The 20,131-nt window shown below is 44.7% G+C and overlaps 1 protein-coding gene across 1 annotated transcript in view; it reads right to left on the reverse strand.

The window, feature by feature from the left end:
• Positions 1-20,131, reverse strand: part of znf536 (zinc finger protein 536) — a 121,270-nt gene that overhangs the window by 82,984 nt on the left and 18,155 nt on the right. The window contains exon 2 of the mRNA XM_079293836.1: positions 6,636-8,908. Within this exon, the coding sequence (XP_079149962.1) occupies positions 6,636-8,907 (2,272 nt within the window). The 5' untranslated portion in view covers position 8,908. The remainder of the gene's footprint in view (positions 1-6,635; positions 8,909-20,131) is intronic.

A 20,131-nucleotide genomic window follows, 5' to 3' on the forward strand; every position in this document is an offset into this window, starting at 1 on the left:
GAGAAAGTGGGGAGGATGAGTGGGAGGGGGGGAATAAAAAAAAACTTCCTCGCTCACATGCTTGGCCCCTCCATTTTTAATGAGGCAAAGGTCAATGTATTCTCTTGCTCTTTCATACACAGGAGGAACCCCAATCACGCCCAAGTTAACTTGTTCAAACAACCCACAGCCCCTCAATCCACCCCCCACCCCATCCACGCCGCTGACCGTCCACCGCCGACCATTTGCATTCCCTGACCGAGAGAGCCCTGCCTCATTTCACAGGAATTCCACATTGACGGAGTCAGGCAGCTGTCAGCCGACAGAGAAAAGGGAACTTGGCATTCGCCCTCATTGAGCTTCGCCCTCCCCTTCGTCCCTCCAACCCCGCTGTTAAGCACACACATGAAAACAATCGGGAGAAGAGAAACTTCTTTTTTGTTTTCCCAGCTTGGTAGTTTTGACTGAAGGGGGAACAAACGCGCATTTAGTCAGTGCATTTACATGTGCATCCTGAGGCCGAGGCTGGGTAAACACACACTCCAGCGCAAGTTTGCAACAGTGATGTTAATTCACGTCTTTCTGTCTCTGGCTTCTTCTTCTTTTTAAGGCTCTCCCTGTTTACTTTTGAGTCTCTTCTCCCGCATGTTCAATCAACTTGCGTTTCCCCAGCATTTCAGAAAGTGAAGGAAAGGAGCTGCGTTTGAGTGAGTCACCTTCTCTTCCTCCGCTCTCGCTCCGTTTTAGCAATGACACCGGAGAAGATAGCTTGTTGATGTATTAAGAATATTAATATGCAAACAGTCTACCTGACGGAGTAAGGCAGCCTTCTGTTATGGAAAGATAAATATTATGTTTTAATTATAAAAACATGAAAAGGAATGGGGGAGACAGAAGAAGAGGGAGGAGGGTGTGTGTGTGTGTGTGTGTGTGTGTGTGTGTGTGTGTGTGTGTGCGTGTGTGTGTGTGTGTGTGTGTGTGTGTGAGAGAGAGAGAGCCAGCTTGTTCCAGGAGAAAGGTAAGCTATGTTTTGGCAAAGATTTGGAGTTGAAAAGAGTGGATGGCATAATGTGATGCTGTTTACTGAGGAATGTGATGCCCTGTCATCTCCCTTTTTCTCACTCCGCTCAGTCTCTCCCTTCTGGATTGCCTGTGCCGTTTTCTTTTTCTTTTTTTCATCAGCTCTCCTTCACTCTCTCAACAGTCCATTTTTTCCTCTCTTTTTTTTTTTTCACTGTCCCGGCTTCATAACCAAGCAGGGAATCCTAACGTGATCATTAAGACATAAAACGGGCTGATAAATGTTTCATAAGGACACGGCTAGCCACTGATAGCCACCCAGGAATACTGAGGAGCAAGCCCAGGCTCGCAGTCCTCGATCAAACACTCGTTGGAATACAATTGGAATTTTAAAATATCTAAAAAGCCTGGGCTAATTCCCACCATGGGTAATATTTACAAATTGAGTCTGAAAGACGGGGCAGGGGAAAGAGGGAGCGAGAGAGAGAGCGAGAGAGAGAGAGAGAGAGGGAGGGAGGGAGGGAGCAATAAAGGAAGAGAGAAATCAAATGAACTGTGCGAGGAATAAGAGAAAGAAGAACAGAGAAATAAATTGGCCTTTTATATTGTGCAAGCGTGTACAAAAATACTAAGTCTGCATTTATCCGAGACATGTCAATCAGCGCGGCACACTGACAATTAGTGGGTTTGAATAGAACTTTTATCATTTACCAGACACCAGAGTCCTGACCTACTGTATAAAAATGCAGCTCGGGGAACGATTGTGCCTGCAACACAATGACTGTCTATTTAAGTTTGGTGACACATAAAAAAATACAGATATGACAGGCCAGACTCCAACAAATGAGTGGGGGGTAGAAAGCTCAGGTTTTGTAACCACTGAGTTCCCTGATTATAGAGAAAAGAAGAATGGTGCGAGGGGTGGGGGAGCAGCAGAGGAACGGATGTCAATTACAAAGAAGAAGTAATTTATGCAAAGGGGAGAAAACCAGGAAAAAAAACGAGACAAAATTCATTCTTTTTTTTTAATGCACACAGTTTTACACTCGTATATTGAGGCGCGCACGCTAGCGGAGGGCTGGCCTCCTTTTCAAAGTGTTGGCTGCAGTGTGAGGTGGTAGGTATTCTGGCTTCTCGTAGTGAGTAACGGTATGCTAAATGTGGCTCAGTTTGACAATAGGTAAGCTCTACCCACCCTGGTGGATCTGTTGATTCAACAGTTGTAACTAATCCCTTGGCGTTACTTTTGAAACACACTGGGTATCCTCTTAGTGTGGTATTTGAACGGGCAGCGTGATAGACTTCGACACATTGTGAATTCAAACAAAGCAACTTGGTCAGGTTTATGAAAAGATCATGGTTCTGGTTCGAATAGCTATGTTTGTTATGGAAATTGAGTCACGTACGTAAGTTAAGCACATTCTGTATGAGACACAAATTAAATGTGTTTCACATGTGACGTAAGTTAAGTAACCTAAGTTAAGACTTTTGGTTTCACAAAACTCGCCTGGGTGCAAGTCCCGCGTTTTGACGTACATAAGTCAAGTGCCTTAATTACGTTAAGCACGTGGAGCAAATTAAGCTTGTTGCATACGTGACATAAGTTACGTACATTATGTAAGTTAACTTACGTATGTAGGGTGGGAGGGGGGTTGGGCTGTGATTTATAGTATGCAATGCTATTCTCTTCATCGTCACTTCATTCTCACGAACACTACTTTAAGTTAGGGCGTGGCTCCAGAATGAACTAGAACTGTAAACAACTAATTTCACTGTCGGTGAAACCTACGTGAGCAAACACACTTTTAAGTCACAGTGGAGGAAGAGAGAAAGAACGACGGCAGATGTGTGACATATAGTGATTTTTGGACTGACATAGATGATAAAATAACATCAATAAATAACGTTAAAAGGTAATCCTCTTTGATGTTTGCCTGTTGACAACTCGAATTATCTCATATTAGCAGATAAAAGCTAGCAAGATCGGGTATGTCGCCATGCATAATCATAGCAGTCTGGATCTTGTTCAACTCTACTTTATTCCCTGTTAATGACACAGTAATTACACTGTAACAGTTTGTCCGCATGTGTAATTACGCCCCCATTGTACCGACGCAATTAGATGAATATCCATGCTTTATAACCTAAGGCGTCAAGTTGGCAAATCCAATTTCAATTTGTATGGAGCATTTTGCCTGCTTGTTTGAGCCGCGGTAAAGACCAGGGATATGCAGGCTAATCCTTGCCATGTTAAAACGCTGTTCCTCTTAAAAAAAATGTAGACACGGGGGATTCTCTGGAGAGAGAGCGAGAGAGCGAGAGAGAGAGAGAGAGAGAGAGAGAGAAGCAGAGGGAGTGTATTGAGTATTTTACAGCCGGCAGCCAAGAGGTGGGAGAGGGGTTTAGGGGTAGAGTGGGAAGGTTGTGGAGGTGCATGTAAGAATAACTGCTTTAGGCCTTACATGCGTGCAGCAAAGCCTATTTTTTACACATTTAGCTACATTTGTCCTACATTGTTGCAGCAGAATGGAGAGACGCAATCGTGGAAAATGAGGATTTTCGATGGTGGGGTTATTTGCATGTAAGAGCTAGCCAAAAACGAAAAAAGGCTTTTTTTCTAAGCAGCGGGTGTTTGCACATGCGTTCACATCAAGTACCTGTTGCTGAACATTCCTAACATTACTACCACACTGCACAGTGTGTTTTCTCTCCTTTGAGGCCGGATAAGCGGGGAAACAATAACGCTGAGGTGAAGACAGTCCAAGGATAAGAACATTTATAAAAAAGATGGTGATGGGCATAAATGTAATTACCTCTTTTGTTTTCTTTAAAGAAATCAAGAATTTTATTGAATGAGAAACATGCTCGAGGTTAGCCGTGGAGCTATATTGTAGTACGGAAGGTCTTTAAAGGACATCTCTGACAGAGGCCTTTGTTTTTTCTGCTCTTTTCTTCCTCCGTTCTCCCTTTTTTCACTCCCTGCCTTTAAACAAGCGCCGTTTCGAAAGACAAAAGCGGCGGTGTTGACCTTCTTTCACAGTTGAGATGTTATTTTTGATTACTGTAATTCAAGTTTAAACTCAGAATCGCTGTGGGTAGGTGGCGGGGCAGCGGCTCACACATACACAGATACACACCCACACACACACACACCTACACACTTGGAGAGGTTTGATGAGCCCTTCTTTTTTCAAACCTGAGATATTAAGATAAAGACAATGGTACGGTAGCCACATCCTGCTCACTACAGAACAGTGTGATATGAACACATACTGTAAAGCACACGCGCACACACACACACACACACACACACACACACACACACACACACACACACACACACACACACAACAAACATGCAGAGGAGAAACATGACACCTTTCTTCACATGAGAGACACATTTTTTTTCTCACACATCAAAGCTTCTAATTTGAGAGTCCCTGAGCTCCAAACGTGAATCACATTGTGTAAGTTGCGAAGAAAGACAAGTTTCGCTACTTCTGTCTGATAAAAAAAAGAAAAACTAAAAAGCAGGAAGTAGCAAAACCAGCATATTTATCAATTTTTGATGTCGAATGTGTTTACTTCTCACATTTTCTACAGTAAAACTGCACCTGTTCAGATCAGGGCATGCCTCACCATTTTATTATATCACAAATCTATTTTTCACTTCTGCCATGCTCCCGAGTAGTTAACTACGGCTTGACATCCTATTTTGGCACACACACTCACAAAGCTGCACGATAACAATGTGAGGACATGGCTTTCAGATATGACAGTGGCATATTGACAAAGAGCTTGAATAGAGCTGCTGTATCAAGCAGTGTAGCCTATGACTCAAGGTGAGCACACTACCAGTACACAAACAACACAAAGAATGGCAACATTGAGGCCTTGTGGAGAGCAGCAGGCTTTTTGTTTTTTTTCTTGTGCAAAGTTGTCGATACACTATTTTAATTTTGTATTTATAATTTTCTTTAATCCTCCTCCAAAGATGGTGCCCAGGGGGCGAGATTTAACCACTCAGCTAAATCAAATGTATTTCTTCGTGCTTTGTTGGCATTTGGTGGTAAATGCTGATGGTTTTTATTTCTCAATTATTATTTGACTGTAATTCGCTTGTTTTATTTTGTATACCGCACACTGGATGTTACCTCTGAAGTTGTTGAAATGCCACAAGCTCTACTCATCGGATTCAAAGTGCTTGAGTCAAAAGAGACAGACAGAGAGAGAAAGAGAGAGAGAGATAGAGAGGGGAGGGTGAGAGAGAGAGAGAGAGAGAGAGAGAAACTTCCAGCATTAAAATTCAGAAGATAATTACATCTGCTACACCCCCACCCTGTTGAGAAAGTGTAATGTTTAATAGTCTCTATAAAGAAAATAGGTTTTTATCTCACTCTCATTTTCATTAATTCCTAATTGGGGTGGGGGGTTGTCTGTTATTATTTCTTAGATTAAAATAAACATAGCCTGTCCCATGTTCAAACCCATCACACTACACGGGCACGATAAGGACTTCATGCCTCTGTGAATAAATAAACAATTTTGTCTCCACTGGTGGAATTAAGTTGCTTACAGCCTTAAGCTAAGCCACTCTGATTTATATTTATATTTATTTATATTTTTCTCCTTCTCAAAAGACTTAAAAGCACATCCTTGCTTTTGCAAATGAAGTTCACTCTTTTTTTGACCTGCTTTACATGTATATCTTTAATTAGTGTCTTGTTTAGCTTAAACCGACTGATTATCGCATCGTCGTGACCTAATTACCGCGCAAGCTTCTTAACGCTAGCATAGTGCCCTGAGGAGCAAGCGAAAGTTACCTTTAAAAACTTGTGTAATCATTAGCAACGAGCCTCCCTTAATCCCACTAAACATACACTTATCTAGCCCCAGCCGGCCTGTGTTTGCTGGGTATGGAGAGGGGAGGGGTATGGTTGTCTTCAACATGTTTATTAGAGACATTTATTAATCGCTGTGGTTAAAACGACTTTGTCCCGACGCTTTCCATCTTTACTCTCGTTCCGCAGGGATACAGACTGCTAACCAGCACATGTGAATGCTATGGTGAGCACAACTATTCCTGTATTGAGTCCTCTTGAGTCTTCTGTTTGGCTCAATGTAAATGGTAGCAACAACACAGCAGTGTCAGGGGGCAATTGTTTCTATGTCAAGTGATACAACTCATACCTGTATATATTACAGTATATATGATATGTGCAGTACAGGGTTTACTTCAACTCAATAAATCTCTGTATCTGTATGTACTCCCGCTGTATGTGTGTGTGTGTGTGTGTGTCAAGTACACACTCTGTGGGTGTGTGGTTATTTGAACAAAGACATTATGTATCCGAGTAATGTGAGGAATGTGTGGCTGTAATTCTTTGGTAGGTATTTGGGTTATTTTGCATTCCGTTTTAAAGAGATGGAGTTGACACAAAGATAGATACACACATCTAGACACGCTTAAAAGGGATTCCTATTGGGAACTGTGTAGGTAGAATTCTAGAACAGTGACAGTAACATTGAATTGAAGAAGGAAACATAATTCCCAAGTACGGATACAATTTGGATCCCTTCATCTACAGACTGACTAAAGAAAAGGTCATTCATTGTCTGATTCTATTTTTTCTTACCTGAAGATGGTGAGGAGGGATGTGGGCTGTCATCCTGGACGCTTCCTGTCTGGGAGTGTCCTCCTCCAGCGCCGCTTTCCTCCGTCACATTGGATGAACCAGGAGTGGTGGAGCGGCTGATGGACTGGGACTCGGGGTCACTGGCTGATCCACGCCGTTCGTCCAGACCTGGTTGCTGGATCGCTTCTTCAATGCCTCTCCTGTCTTTGCCATGAATGCGGGAGTGGACGACCATTTGATGGTAGGTTCTGAAGACCCGGCCACAGTCGGGGCATTCTGAAGGCTTCTCCTTCATGACAGAGAGGCTGTAGTCAATGTTTGGGCTTCCCAAGCCAGCCAGGACTCCAGGAGCCTCTGAACTACCGTGGACAGACATTATGTCACGGTGACTGTCAAAGCCTCTTCCATCCTCCTTCATGGACATCAAGACACCGGCCTTGGATCCCTGCAAGGCCTCTGAGAGCTGCTTCTGCTTGGAGCTATCATTGGAAGCAATCAAGTAGTCTTGTTTATCCTTTGAGTAGGATGCCAAGGCTCCAGCACCACCCATCTCATCTTCCTGCCCTGGGGGTAAATGATGCTGGTGCTGCTCCTTAGGCATGAAAGCCCTATCCATAGCCATGCCACGAGCCATTATCTGCCAGGCTTGGTAGCTATTGAGGGAGTCCATCTCTGCCACTTTTGCAGCTGCTTGGAGGCGCTCCATGCAGCTCGACTTCAGTGGTGGCACAAGGTTGAGACAACCCAGGAGTGAGCGCTTCTCATTTTCTCCCAGCCCATGGCCCATACCTCCTGCCATTGGCCCCAGCAGCTTCCCTAGCATCTCCTTTTCCTTCATGGCTATCCCTGCTTTAGCCAACATTTGATGCTGCTCACTCAGGCCCTGTTTGTCTGGTGAGAGGAAGCCTCCCTGAAGACAGGAGATGTAGCGGGAGTAAAGGTTGGCATGAGCTTCCTGAGCTAGATTGCTCATGCTATTGACGGCAGCCATGTCCTGCTCACTGGGCTGGTGTGGCTTGTTCTTGATGGCCAGCTTGTTGAGATGCACCTTCATATGGTTCTTGAGGAACCAGGGCTCCTTAAAGCGACGGCCACAGATTTGGCAGCAGTGTTCAAAGGAGTCCTTGTGCTTGCGCATGTGGCCCTTAAGGAACCAAGCTTGGCTGAACACCTGGCTACACACTTCACAGCGGAATTCAGTGGCCACCTGCGTGCCACCGGCACCACCAGTACCCTGTGTGTTCTCGGCTGTGATGTGGGCCTTCTCCACATGACTTATCAGATCCTCTTCATGGGAGCTAGCAAACTCACACAGGGTACATTTGTAGGGTTTGTGGAGTATGCGGATGTGGCGGTCCAGTTCTTCACGCTTCTTGAACTTCCCTTTACAGAAGGTACAGCGGAAGCCTGTAGTGGGGTTCAAGGACTGTTCATCCTGGGTGCCAGCCGGCTTGGGTGAAGAAGAGGGTTGGGGAATTGGGTCTGGAGTGGCAAGGCCAGAGGGGGGGAGCAGGAGGCCACAGGCTGAGCCTAGTTGCTGCTGATGGGTGTTAGAGCTGCTATTGAGGCTCAAATGGGGTGTTGGGGGTGTCTGGAGGAGACTGCCGCTCCCTCTCATCTGCTTGTCCCTAAGGATGGCCCTCTCCTCTAGCTCATGCAGCAGCCTATTCTCCTCTCTGACACGGCCGCGACCTTTACCAAGATTCCCCAGCTTGTGGGTGCGGAGGTGAATCTTCAAGTTGCCCTTCTGAGCCGCTCGGTGGTCACAGTAGGGGCACTTGAAGGGCTTCTCTCCTGTGTGTGTGCGCATATGCAGTGACAGGATGCTGTTAAAACGGAAGCGCTTGCCACACAGTGGACAGGGATACTTCCTATTCTTGCGGGCGTCGTCTTCAATATCGTTCATCTGGGACATGATGCCCAAGTTCTGGCCGTTGAGAAACTGCTGCAGGTCAACACGCCCATTCAACCCACTGAGTGCCCCTGCGTCAATGTCTCGGTTGAGCTGATTGGCGAGCAGGGCCATCTGACTGCTGATAGGTTGACTGGCCAGGGCCGCGTGGTGGGTCTTCTCGTCCAAAGGCGTGGCTGCTTTCTCTTCAGGGATCTGCTGTGGGCGGTGTAGGTCAGGAAAGGCGTGTCCTAACTGGGCAGTAAGCTGGTGAAGCTTTTGGCTGATGGGGTAGCGGCCATTTAACACAGCATTGCTCAGATGGGCATCAGCGTCTGACACCGCTGACGACACACCAAGACACAAACTAGAGTCCTCCATCCTGTAAAACCAGACAGAAAGAAGGAAACATTTTAGAATTAATATAAGTAGAAATATGTTTTAACAATGGAGGTTTCAGAAAAAGTAAAAGACAAAAAAACAAAAAAAAATGCATTTGAAAAATACTTTGGCATGGTGCTCTTAGTACTTGCTTCCCAGATTGCAAATATGATATTATCCATCCACATCTTCAGGACTAATGTGATTCTTCTCTTAGGAAAAACAACACCTGTGCTGTGTCACCCAGTGAAGGGAAATAAAATGTATTGACTTTGATGCATAGAGCACTGCAAGAATTGTCAGCTCCAAGGGCCTGGAGAAATGCTGTGACTCCATATAACTTTTTTCAAAATGTAACACCATTTTGGATGAAATAATTACTCTGTAAACACAGTGAGCAGTGTATAATTAAGCTACTTGTGCCCATCCTATCAGAATTCCTCCAATTACACGCCTTAATGAAACGGAGCAACGGCATTGTCGGGGAGCCACCGCAATACTACAATTATGATATTAACAATAGCACTTAAAGCCAAGGGGTTACTCCAGTAAACACAAGTCTTATCTTGTTGCCACGACACTTGTCTTGGCGCAAAATTCCATTAAAGATGCGCACTAGATTTGATGTGAATCACTTTGCTCTCCCTCTGCTTCTTTCGATTCCCCCAATTCTCTCTCTCTCTCTGCTTGTCTTCCTCTCTCTACCTCGATCTTTTTTTTTATAGTTCCTAGGATCGAGAAAACAACAGTTGGCTGTGTTGAACGGGTTGCCAAAGGTGCATTGGTTGACACACGGTTGAGAGGAAAAAGCAGGTAGCATTGACTGTATTTGTTCTGCCTGCTGTGCGACACAGAGAAACGTTGTAGTCCAGGGTTGCTGTAAGGCAACCAAAACATACCAATGTTTTCTGTTGTACTGTCAGTGAAAGTGTATCCATTTCATATGTGTAACATCAGTGAACAAATAACTCCCCCAATAAATAATAATAACATTGCTTTTAACGCAGATCTATCTGCTCTCCAGATGGAGATCTATCGGCACACTTCCTCTGGCTGCTGGCAGAAACAATAACCACGGTTCTGCTTTGGTCAACAAAATATTGTATAATATCTCATTAAGCTGATTAGTATGCTGTGGAAGCCAGTGTGCTATAACGCATGATTATAATCATCAAAAGGAATCCTTTCATGGAGAGGCAGTGTAAAGCACTGGCAGTAGGTGAGTTCACTTTAGAGAAAAGTGGGATCATTTTATTCAGCTTATGGACACAATCTGGCAGCAATGGGGCGCACCCACATTCAAAATATGTGCACACATGTTCGGCATACACTTTATAGGCAAAAAGGGCAAATGAGGTTCTTCAAGACTCTCTCTCTCGCTCCCTCTCTCTCTCTCTCTCTCTCTCCCTCTCTCTCTCTCTCTCTCTCTCTCTCTGTCGAAAGCAGGGAGGACTCCACATTGTGCTTGGCTCATTTGTTTTCTCCTTCATTTGAATTTTTGCCCTCTTCCGTCACTATCGCCCGTCAGTAGGAGGTTGGTAGACATAAGGGGTGCCTGTTCCTTTACCCACCGGCCCCTCCAACACACTGTCCATGGTGGATTCTAATCTTGCGGACATGAATTAGACAGTGTGAGCAGCTTCCACTTGTGTTTAAAGGAATGTGACACTTGTGGGCTGCCCTTTGAATTCTCCTTGTTTTTCTTCCCCCCGCAAGTATCTTAAGCAATTTTACTGAATTCATCAAGAATATAATGGGCATGCTATGTTCTGCAGGCTTATGGGGAACAGCGAGATATGCCCCTGTCGAAGCCCACTTAAATTTACGACTGATGTTATGGCCGTGCTCTCATGTGACTTGAATAATGCTGCGCTCATCTAAGAAATAAAGCATCGTAAAAGACTAATAATAAAAAAAATGTATACTTGATTGAAGACGTACACATATACATGCTGTATATGTGTACATTTATGGTGAGAATAATATTGGGAGAGAATTGCTGAGAAAGATAAAACTTTGTTAGACTGCTTTGAATGGCTCGGGTTTTAAATTGTATTTATGTGACACCCCCAGCTTCCATCACGGGGTGTGCACATATCGGAGGAGACCTTATTTGAATGGGCCCTTTTTACGGAGGCGGCTGCCTTTTGGAATAGAAATCTGTGATTTAAACTAGGCTGATGAGCTGTTGCTCATTTGGGGAGATAGCAGCTTGCCCTTTTCTTCAATTTGATTTCTGCCTTTATCTTTAACATATAACAAAGGCAGATAGACAATGGAATAATGTGAAGCGAACTGACGAATCCAGTTTGTGTTTTTTTATAAACGTATCCTGGCTGACGAGCGTATGCAAATGAGACACATTAATATGCTCGCCCCGCTCCCCAGTCATTTTATATTTTTTCCCCCTGATTAAAAAGGACATTTCTTATGTGACATCCTCCCTCTGCTCATATCAACACACACACACACACACATACGAGGAATTTGAGGGTGATGTACAAGTACATACACACACACACACAGTCAAAGACACGCACTCATACACAGCCCTTTGACTACAGACAACAATTCAAAATGCGCATGCCCTCTAAGAGACACGAGTGCGACTCACCCGGCGCTGTCAAATGGCTGCCCACAGATATCACAACAACAGCTCACCCTGACTGTTACGACTCCACAGCAGAAATACACATCAAATGCACGGAAGACAACAACTGTACGCAGTACTATTGTGCTCTGCTTTTAGAAGATAGAGGCTCAGGTTTGTCATTCTTACCCGTTGTATTCAGGAAAGACTTGGTGCCACTTTGTCCCCATTATGCCTCAGTGTCTCTGCCATGGCAGTCTCGACTCCGATGTGAACAACACATCCACTCTGTAGCTCTATGCCGGTACAGTATCTGTCGGCCGTTACTCTAACCTGTATAACCTTATCATTTCCTGGCATGTACAGCAATGCTGCCTCATTAAAAGCTATTGGCTCCCTCTGATACCTTCTGAAACCACAAAGACTTCCTTTAGCATTTTTCTCACGACGGTTCAGTTGTTGTCTTTATAGTTTGTGGTTTAATATTCAGCAAAGCGCCACGTGCACCCGTAAACACACAGAACCCTCCGCGCACGCGCACAGAAACTGATTTGGCTCAGTTTCTCTAAATGCATTTTTCTCCTCTGCTCTTTTTTCTTTCTTTTTTCTCGTGGAGCCTCAGCTTAATTATAAGTGGTATCTGTAACACAATGGAAGTGTATTTTAGTCAGCATTTGAATGTGCTCAGTTCATTCCGGTCTTATCAATGGTACCATGCATCATAAATGCATAAGGGATTTGTATGTGTTTCTCCCTAATTGGAACCACATAAAGTATATGAAAGACAGTGTCAATATTAGGAATAGCTACCTATTATGAATTCATATTTAAATAAACAACTTCAAGCTAATACACTTCCTGAATTAATGTTCAGGGCCCGAGTTTTGTCATAAAACTTTGCTGTGACATTTAAGACAAGATGGAGAGAAATTGAAGGATCGAAAAGCCATTAGTTGGACTTTACTTTGTTATTTTGACATGTATCGACACGGATCCCATCGACTAATCACAATGCAATACCTCATTAAGTCCTAATGAAGTAATTCATTGCATTAAACAAATCAATCATTATTCACAATGCGCTGAATTCCATCATATTTCCACCAAATCATTAATGTGTGTGTGTGTGTGGGGGTTACAGCTGCACTGGTCTGTGGTTGAAGGGACAATGTGGGTGTTTACCATGTGTTACATGCAGAGTTGAATGCTAAATATTAAACATAAGCTGCTGGGACACTCCAAATGATTTGTTTTCAAATGTTTTAAAAGTACAACTTCCTCGTCATTTCCGACAGCAACAGCCTGAAAGTGGGTTTGGTTGGAGTCAGAGGTAGAACAGAGCAGATATGAGTTTCTACCTGGCTTGGGTTTTGTTTCTATTGCAGGTGGTCTTTGCGAGGCGTCTAATTAATTCAATAAAGATTAATTCAATAAGCTGCCTTGTTTTCCTTCCTCTCTCTCTCGCTCTTTGACTTCACTGCTTTATTACTTTCTGTAATGAGGCGAAAACACTCTGAACTGCACATGGAAGACAGTCACACAACCCCTTTGCCAGATCCAATCCGAACTCCATCCCATCCCTGGAGCCTCTTGATCAAAATGCGCAACTCCGCAACGGCAAAAAAAAAAGAAAGATGTGAAGCTTCAGAGATGGATTGTTGTGACTTTAAAGGGGGAAAAGAAGAAGAGGTGCCGACACGGCCCAGTTCAGATCTCGTCTCAATTTGATTCGAAATATGGGGACATTGTTTTTCTTCTGACAAATATGAACAGACATTTACTTTTATGCAATTTCTTTTTTTCAATACATATATTTACAATCATTTGTAAACTACTGATACTACTACTATTACTTGGAGCCTGAAAGAGCCAGAGCTGTGATTGGCGGGCCAAAAACACCAACCGCATTGTTATGCACCAATTTGTAGCAGACAAATTCTAAAACAAAACACAAGAAAGACCAAAAAAGAGATATCTGTCTTTTTTCTTTTTACACAAAAACAGCATCCAACATTTTCAAAGTTATAAAAAAACATGGGATTAACATAACCCCCTGAAAATATGAGCAAGGACTTCATGAGAGCACGGACTCGATAGATCAGTGACAAATATGAATGAACAGGAGCCCCCACCCCCCCCCCCCCCCCCCCGCTTTCTCTCACACAATATGTCATTGAGGGCTGTTTAAGAGCTCCTGTCAACAGGTAGTTCAACTTTCAGCTCATCCCCGCTGATCAGTGGGAGCCCGAGAGAAAAGAAAGACACCGGGAGGGAGCGAGAGCGGGGGAAAGAAAAATGTTGTGGGCCTTTTTATCCGCCCATCGCTCTGACAGCCTTGCAGGGGATGCCATGGGAGGAAGATCAATGCAGGACAAGCGGATTCCCACAGTTCATTGTTCCGGGCCAGCCAAATCATCTTCCCAAGACGGCCGGGAGCTCAAAGCCTCCCTTTATGATAACCATCCCTGGTATTATTCCCACTATGATGATGGTGACCTGCAGATGTCTCTGTCTGTGTGTGTGTGTGTGTGTGTGTGCATATACATCTGTGAGCACCTCTCCCCTCCCGAGTGCTCCACAATAGCGGTCACAGCAGCGTGGACGGACCCCCGCTGCAGCGAATAAAGTGGCGAGCGCGGGATTAATAGCACCAAACATTTGTTCAGCAGTCACTGTTTCACCGAAGTTCAGTGACAAATACAAATGCATTTCATAGTAATTGGCACGATATGGACAGTGAACGTGCTCCATCTTGTACTTATTCCATCACTCCTGATTTAATACTGCAACTAATGCAGCTGATTTGTTTCTTACTGTTGTTGTGTATCCCTGAACTGGCAATGACTCGAGGTATTGAACAGATATGTATCAGTTAGCTGATGCAGTCATTTTGGTAAGCGTTGAACAGCAGCCTTTCAAAGCACATATGAAGGACGTGCTTCTTTCACAGATCCGAGGGTAAAAGCTGCAATAAAACCTGTTTCCTCCTGGCTCTGATGTTGTGTAACGCACCTGTGCGCTCCGGTCTCGCTCCGTGTCTGGTGACTAAACTCCTCTCCCTGTCAAATCAGTCAGAAAAACAAGGCACACAACACTGCGTGCGCGGGTGCATGTCTGTGTGTGTGTGTGTGTGAGACGACAAACATGGCGGTGCGGAGCACTCACGCATGGTTAGACTGCGGGAAGAAAGAGGCCAGAGAGACAATGACCACAGTGTATCTGTCACAGCTTACATCACTGGTCACCCTCTGCGCTGCAAACAGACACACACACATAGAACTCTGTGGGTGACATTATGGGGCCGGCGCTGCCTTTGTCTCTTGCGGAGTGACTGCAGTGATGACATACACGACTCAAGGCTGAGACTAAAAACCTGAGTGGAGTCTCACTCTGTTTCTCAGGTGGCGGCAGCGAGACGGAGACAAACAGAGAGGGAGAGAAAGTAGTTGAATGTCAATACGGCCTAAATAACAGAATATCAGAAATAATTGCTGTTTTCTTCCGCTCACGCTGGGCGCATTCTGGTAGAGTTTTGCATAATGACTACAGTCAAGGGGTGGTGGGGGGGTTGGAGGTAATAGTGGTGGGTGTGTGGCGGCTGTGGAGGTGGTGGTAAAGGGAGGGGTTGTTGTGACAGGTGCTGAAATCAAACTAGGGAGGCAAAGGGAGACAAAGGTTCAATTTACTAAGAGGAGACTTTAATTGTTACACAGCTAATTAAGAGAAGAAGGATCTATTTTTTTTGCACTCTCGACTATTTACCGAGAGCTGTGTGTGCATACATTGTGAGGTAAATTGTGCCTTCAAGCCAAGTGAGCCTAGAGTGAAGAGTCAGTGTGTGTGTGTGTGTGTGTGTGTGTGTGTGTGTGTGTGTGTGTGTGTGTGTGTGTGTGTGTGTGTGTGTGTGTGTGTGAGTGTGTGAGTTTGCGTGTGTGTGTGTGTGTGTGTGTGCGTGTGTGTGTGTGAGAATGGATGAGGTGCTACCTCGACATACATTTCTTTTCACAGCTTCTCTGCAGTTGGGAGTTTGGGACTTTCTCTCGAAAACAAAAGTATATGGCTAATTAGCAGCACTCATTACAGGAAGCGAGTCAGGTAATTATTTTACATCATGCTGCCGATAATTGAACGATTCTTCAATGTCTGAATGTCTGTTTGAAAGTCTCTCTTTTCTTTTTCCCCCTCAGCCCCCCTCCCTCGCTCCCTTCTTCTTCCCCTTTGTCTTTGCCGGAGATAAGAGAGAGAGAGAGAGAGAGAGGCTGATTACAGGTACTGCTGCCATATGCTCTTGAATGAAAAAGCTCTTCTGTCGAAGCAAATGGGATTTTTAAATATTGAAACTGCTGCATGTCTTTTTAATATGACCGTGTTAAATCTCTCTTTATTCCATCACTTTGATAAACTCTCCCCTCTCCCACTTTCTGCGTCTCTTCTTTTCGCCGTTAATCTGAAGAGTTTGAAGGAACTTCAGCTCTCTGAGAAGTAGTTCAACTTATTATGCAACCAGGCGGTGTTTTTTTTCTTTTTTTCTTGAAGCAGCACACTTCCTGTTTAAGAAAGCAAACTAATCTTATCAAAGCCATCAAGAAGCTCAGACCGGAGTGGAAATGATTGTGACTCTCCGCATGTGTGTTACAATATCTCTTAGTGGCCTTATGACGGCTATTGTTCTCACGCACTTTCGTCGGCGTGCATGGGGAGGAAGAGGGAAGAAAAAAAATCACCGCACTCTTCTTTCTCTCCTTTCGCTGCAGAAAGTCAGATATGTACGGCGAGCTAATGTGGCACTCAATGTGAGAGGAAAGAAAGAGTGGGAGTGAATTGTGCATTATCTACTTTAAGGCTAGGGTGTATTTATTACAGACTAATTGTAGCAGAGGAAGTGCTTTGGAGGGGTGTGCTCTCGGGAGAGAGGGCGGAGGGCCTCAGGGACGTAAGAGAGCATGTTTATCTATCAGACTTTATCAGAAAAACACCGTGGCGACTGCTCTTAAGATCAGAGAGGGGGTGGGAGGGGATGAATGGATTCACATGAGGAAATAAAATAAATGAAAGAGGGACGAAGAGGAAAAAAGGAGCGAGAGAGGAAGAGACATGTCAGCGTTTGCGTCGATGCCAACGCCTCAGTGAAGGCAGCCGTGATTAAAGCAGGAAGGAGAAGTTGGGTGAAACATTTATTTTTATTTTTTTGAAGGCCTTTCTGTGATCCGAAACAGCCTGTCTGTGTGTGTGGGTGTGTACGTGTGTGGGAGAACATGTTGTCCTCACAACGCATGACATATAAGTCCTCGAAGGCTGTGATTCCTGACCAGGATGCTTGTACTCAAGGGGGGTACGTGGAACATGTCTAGAGTAACTCTAAACAGAGAGGGCTAAACAGTTAGCTGAAAGTAATGGTAGATATGGATTACTAAAAGTCATTTATGAAAACATAGTTCAGAAGGTTGGCTCAATCATCCAGTTTTCACTCCCAACTTGTCAAGTACCGACGCTGGCCAGTGCCCCTCTGCGTCTGATCCCGAAGCACCGAGGCACCCTTTAGTGTCGGTACGAGACGCACCAGGCTTTCAGCTCACTCCAAAGTCAACCACATCTTTATTAGACGGTCAGAGCAACTGACGAAGTAGAAAGAGCTCGAAAGTCAGAGTAGGGAAGAGCTCGAGGCGGATTGACTTTCACCCAGGAGACTGTTCTCCAACCTACTTTTGTTACATAACTTACCTACTTACCGACACCGCATACGTAACTTACATGAACATACTTAACGTACATAACGGACGTACCACGATCGTTGCCTAAGTCTAACCAAGTGCTTTTGCTGACTAAACCTAAAACTAAGAAGACCTACGTTGGATGTTTGTTTTGAAAAGACACAAAAAAAATTGTATGCAAAATAAATTCAGTCAGTATCCAAACCAAGAAGTATATCTATTGTATGTGTGTGTGTATGTGTGTGTGTGTGTGTGTGTGAGTGTGTGTGTGTGTGTGTGTATGTGTGTGTGTGTGTGTGTCAGCAGTCTCAGAAGGTATGCTGTGGCCGTGTTCCAGGACTCCCTGCGTCTGTCTACACCATGAGCATCAGCTCGGAGCTGTCTGTCCCGACCAACACTGCATTTCTCTCATTCTTCTCTGCCCTGCCTGACCTTCAGCATCGTCAGCCTTATCTCCCACAACAAAGGCTACAGTACACACACTCATTAAAAAGACACACACACGGGCACACACACACACATACGCACACACTTTTGTACATACGTGCTCTGGCTAAGTTCATTAAGGCAGTGGATGGTTATAATGAAAAATGACCTCTGTAGTACACTGTCTGAACTTCTCCCTCGAGACACACGTACACACACACACACACACACACACACGTCTGTGTATGTAGATTATGTTATGACTTGAAAAAATGGAAAACAAACACGCAAAAAAGTCGGGCAGGGAAGATGATGCTTTTTGTTTTCCCATCTGATCAGGTGCAAACCTAAAAGAACGCATTCCTAAAATCCCAAACAGCACAGCTGTGGCCTTTTGGGAGGAGCGGCTTCGTATTCATAAGAAGCACAATAGCCGGTGTCCTTCGTGTCTGAGAGGCTGCTTGCTCGGAACCTTGCATTTTCTTATTGTTCCTGGCAGGAATAGCTTGACGTCTACGGTGTGGAATCATGGAAACGTCTGACACCAGCGGCCTGGCCGAGGCTCGCTAGCTCACTAGCTAGCTCGCTTTGTGCCTGCCACTTGACGGAGCGCTGAAGAGGCTGCAGCCCTGACATTCCCCCCTCTCCACACACACACACACACACACACACACACACACACACACACACACACACACACACACACACACACACACACACACACACACACACACACACACACACACACACACACACACACACACACACACACACACACACACACACACACACACACACACACACACACACACACACACACACACACACACACATGCAGCGGCTCCTCCATGAGTTCCAGAGCAGCCCCGGGGTGTTGGATGTGGGCAGTTGGTGGGAGGTGGAGTCGGGGTGTGGGTGGTTATAATCTGTGCACCCTCTGCTGAAAAAAAATCTTCCTTTCTGCCTCACCTCCTTGGCAATCCCCCCCCCCCCCACCCTCCCCTTCAAACCCACCGCACTCCTCCCATCCCTCTCCATATTTTCTCCCCCTGCATCTGATTAAGTTAACAATGTGGTGTTATTTGCATGCTGATTTTGCACACCCCGACCCCGCCCCCCCCACCACCACCACCACCACCACCCGCTCTTTCTCTCTCTCCCTGTCTCTCTCTCTCTCTCTCTCTCTCTCTCTCTCTCTCTCTCTCTCTCTCTCTCTCTCTCTCTCTCCTCAATTCTCTGACAAACAAGAGAGGCAGGATCACAGTAATGTGATAGCACAGCAGCCAGCCAACGCAATCTGCCTCAAAGACCAGGTGTTCGCAATCCACCTCCCTCTTAATTCCTGCCCCCATAATTTCTCTTGTTTTTATTCCTGTTATTCTTCTCTCTTCTTCCTCCCTCCCCTAGTTCTTCTTCTTCTTCTCCCCTCGTCTCCTCTCATCTATCCCTGGTGTGTTTATAAGGTTGTATTATAATCAAATCTGGAGCGAGAGAGGCCTGTCTTTTTTTATTAATTATAGGCCACAGTTGATGCGAATGTATTCCGAAAGCATCTTCAAAATAGGTCGGCGGTACAGTTTGCTATTCTTATCACATTTAAATGTCAACATGGTGCAAAGCCCTACAAATTAGTTCAGGCAGGCTTCAACCCCCATTTAACATTTAAAGCGCCATTCTGTAAGGCTCAAAGAGCGATTTAAATCAGTTTACACACACACACACACACACACACACACACACACACACACACACATATATATAAATACAGAGATAGCGCTTCGTCTTTCAAACTTCTCATTTCAACAGACATTTAACTGCCAACCTTTGCCAGAGAGAATGCAGTGCGCCATCGAGAAGATGGGAGGGGGGGGGGGGGGCGGGAGAGAAAAAAGAGCAGGATGAGAGAACCCAAAAAAAAGAAGAGATATAAAGCAACAGAAACAATGCATTAGCTTCATGAATAATAAATCTGCCCATCTATCCATGCAGAAAAGATCCAGGTTTCCAGCATCTCTGCGTAAATCCACTGTCCGAATGAATAAATCAGAACAGGGGGACATTTTCTTGAGCTCCAGCCTATCACTGGTAAATAACAACAATGATTTGAAACACATCTGTTCGTAAGCAGTGCCAGCTAACCCCCATAGAGCAGCACGAGACAATAGAAGCCTAGCGCTGTTGTTCTCCATATCGGTGGCTGGGCATATCAAATAGAGTTTACCCATCTTATACACACACACACACACATACTCACAAATCTATTGATACAAACAAACAAACATCAACAAATAGGAATCACGTACAACCCATCATAAAACAGTCGACATTAGTACCCTCAACAAAAACACAACTGTATAATCCCTGTTTTCAATAGGAGATCTGAGATGAATTAAAAGCCTGATCCGTGGAACGTGACAGCTGGACATAATTGAAGGAATACAATATTCGTGAAGTTAAGAACCATGGCCTGAGTCCAGGTATTGAAAATGTCTTTTTC

This window comes from Melanostigma gelatinosum (genome assembly GCF_949748355.1).
Source record: "Melanostigma gelatinosum genome assembly, chromosome: 2".
Lineage (NCBI taxonomy): Eukaryota > Metazoa > Chordata > Actinopteri > Perciformes > Zoarcidae > Melanostigma > Melanostigma gelatinosum.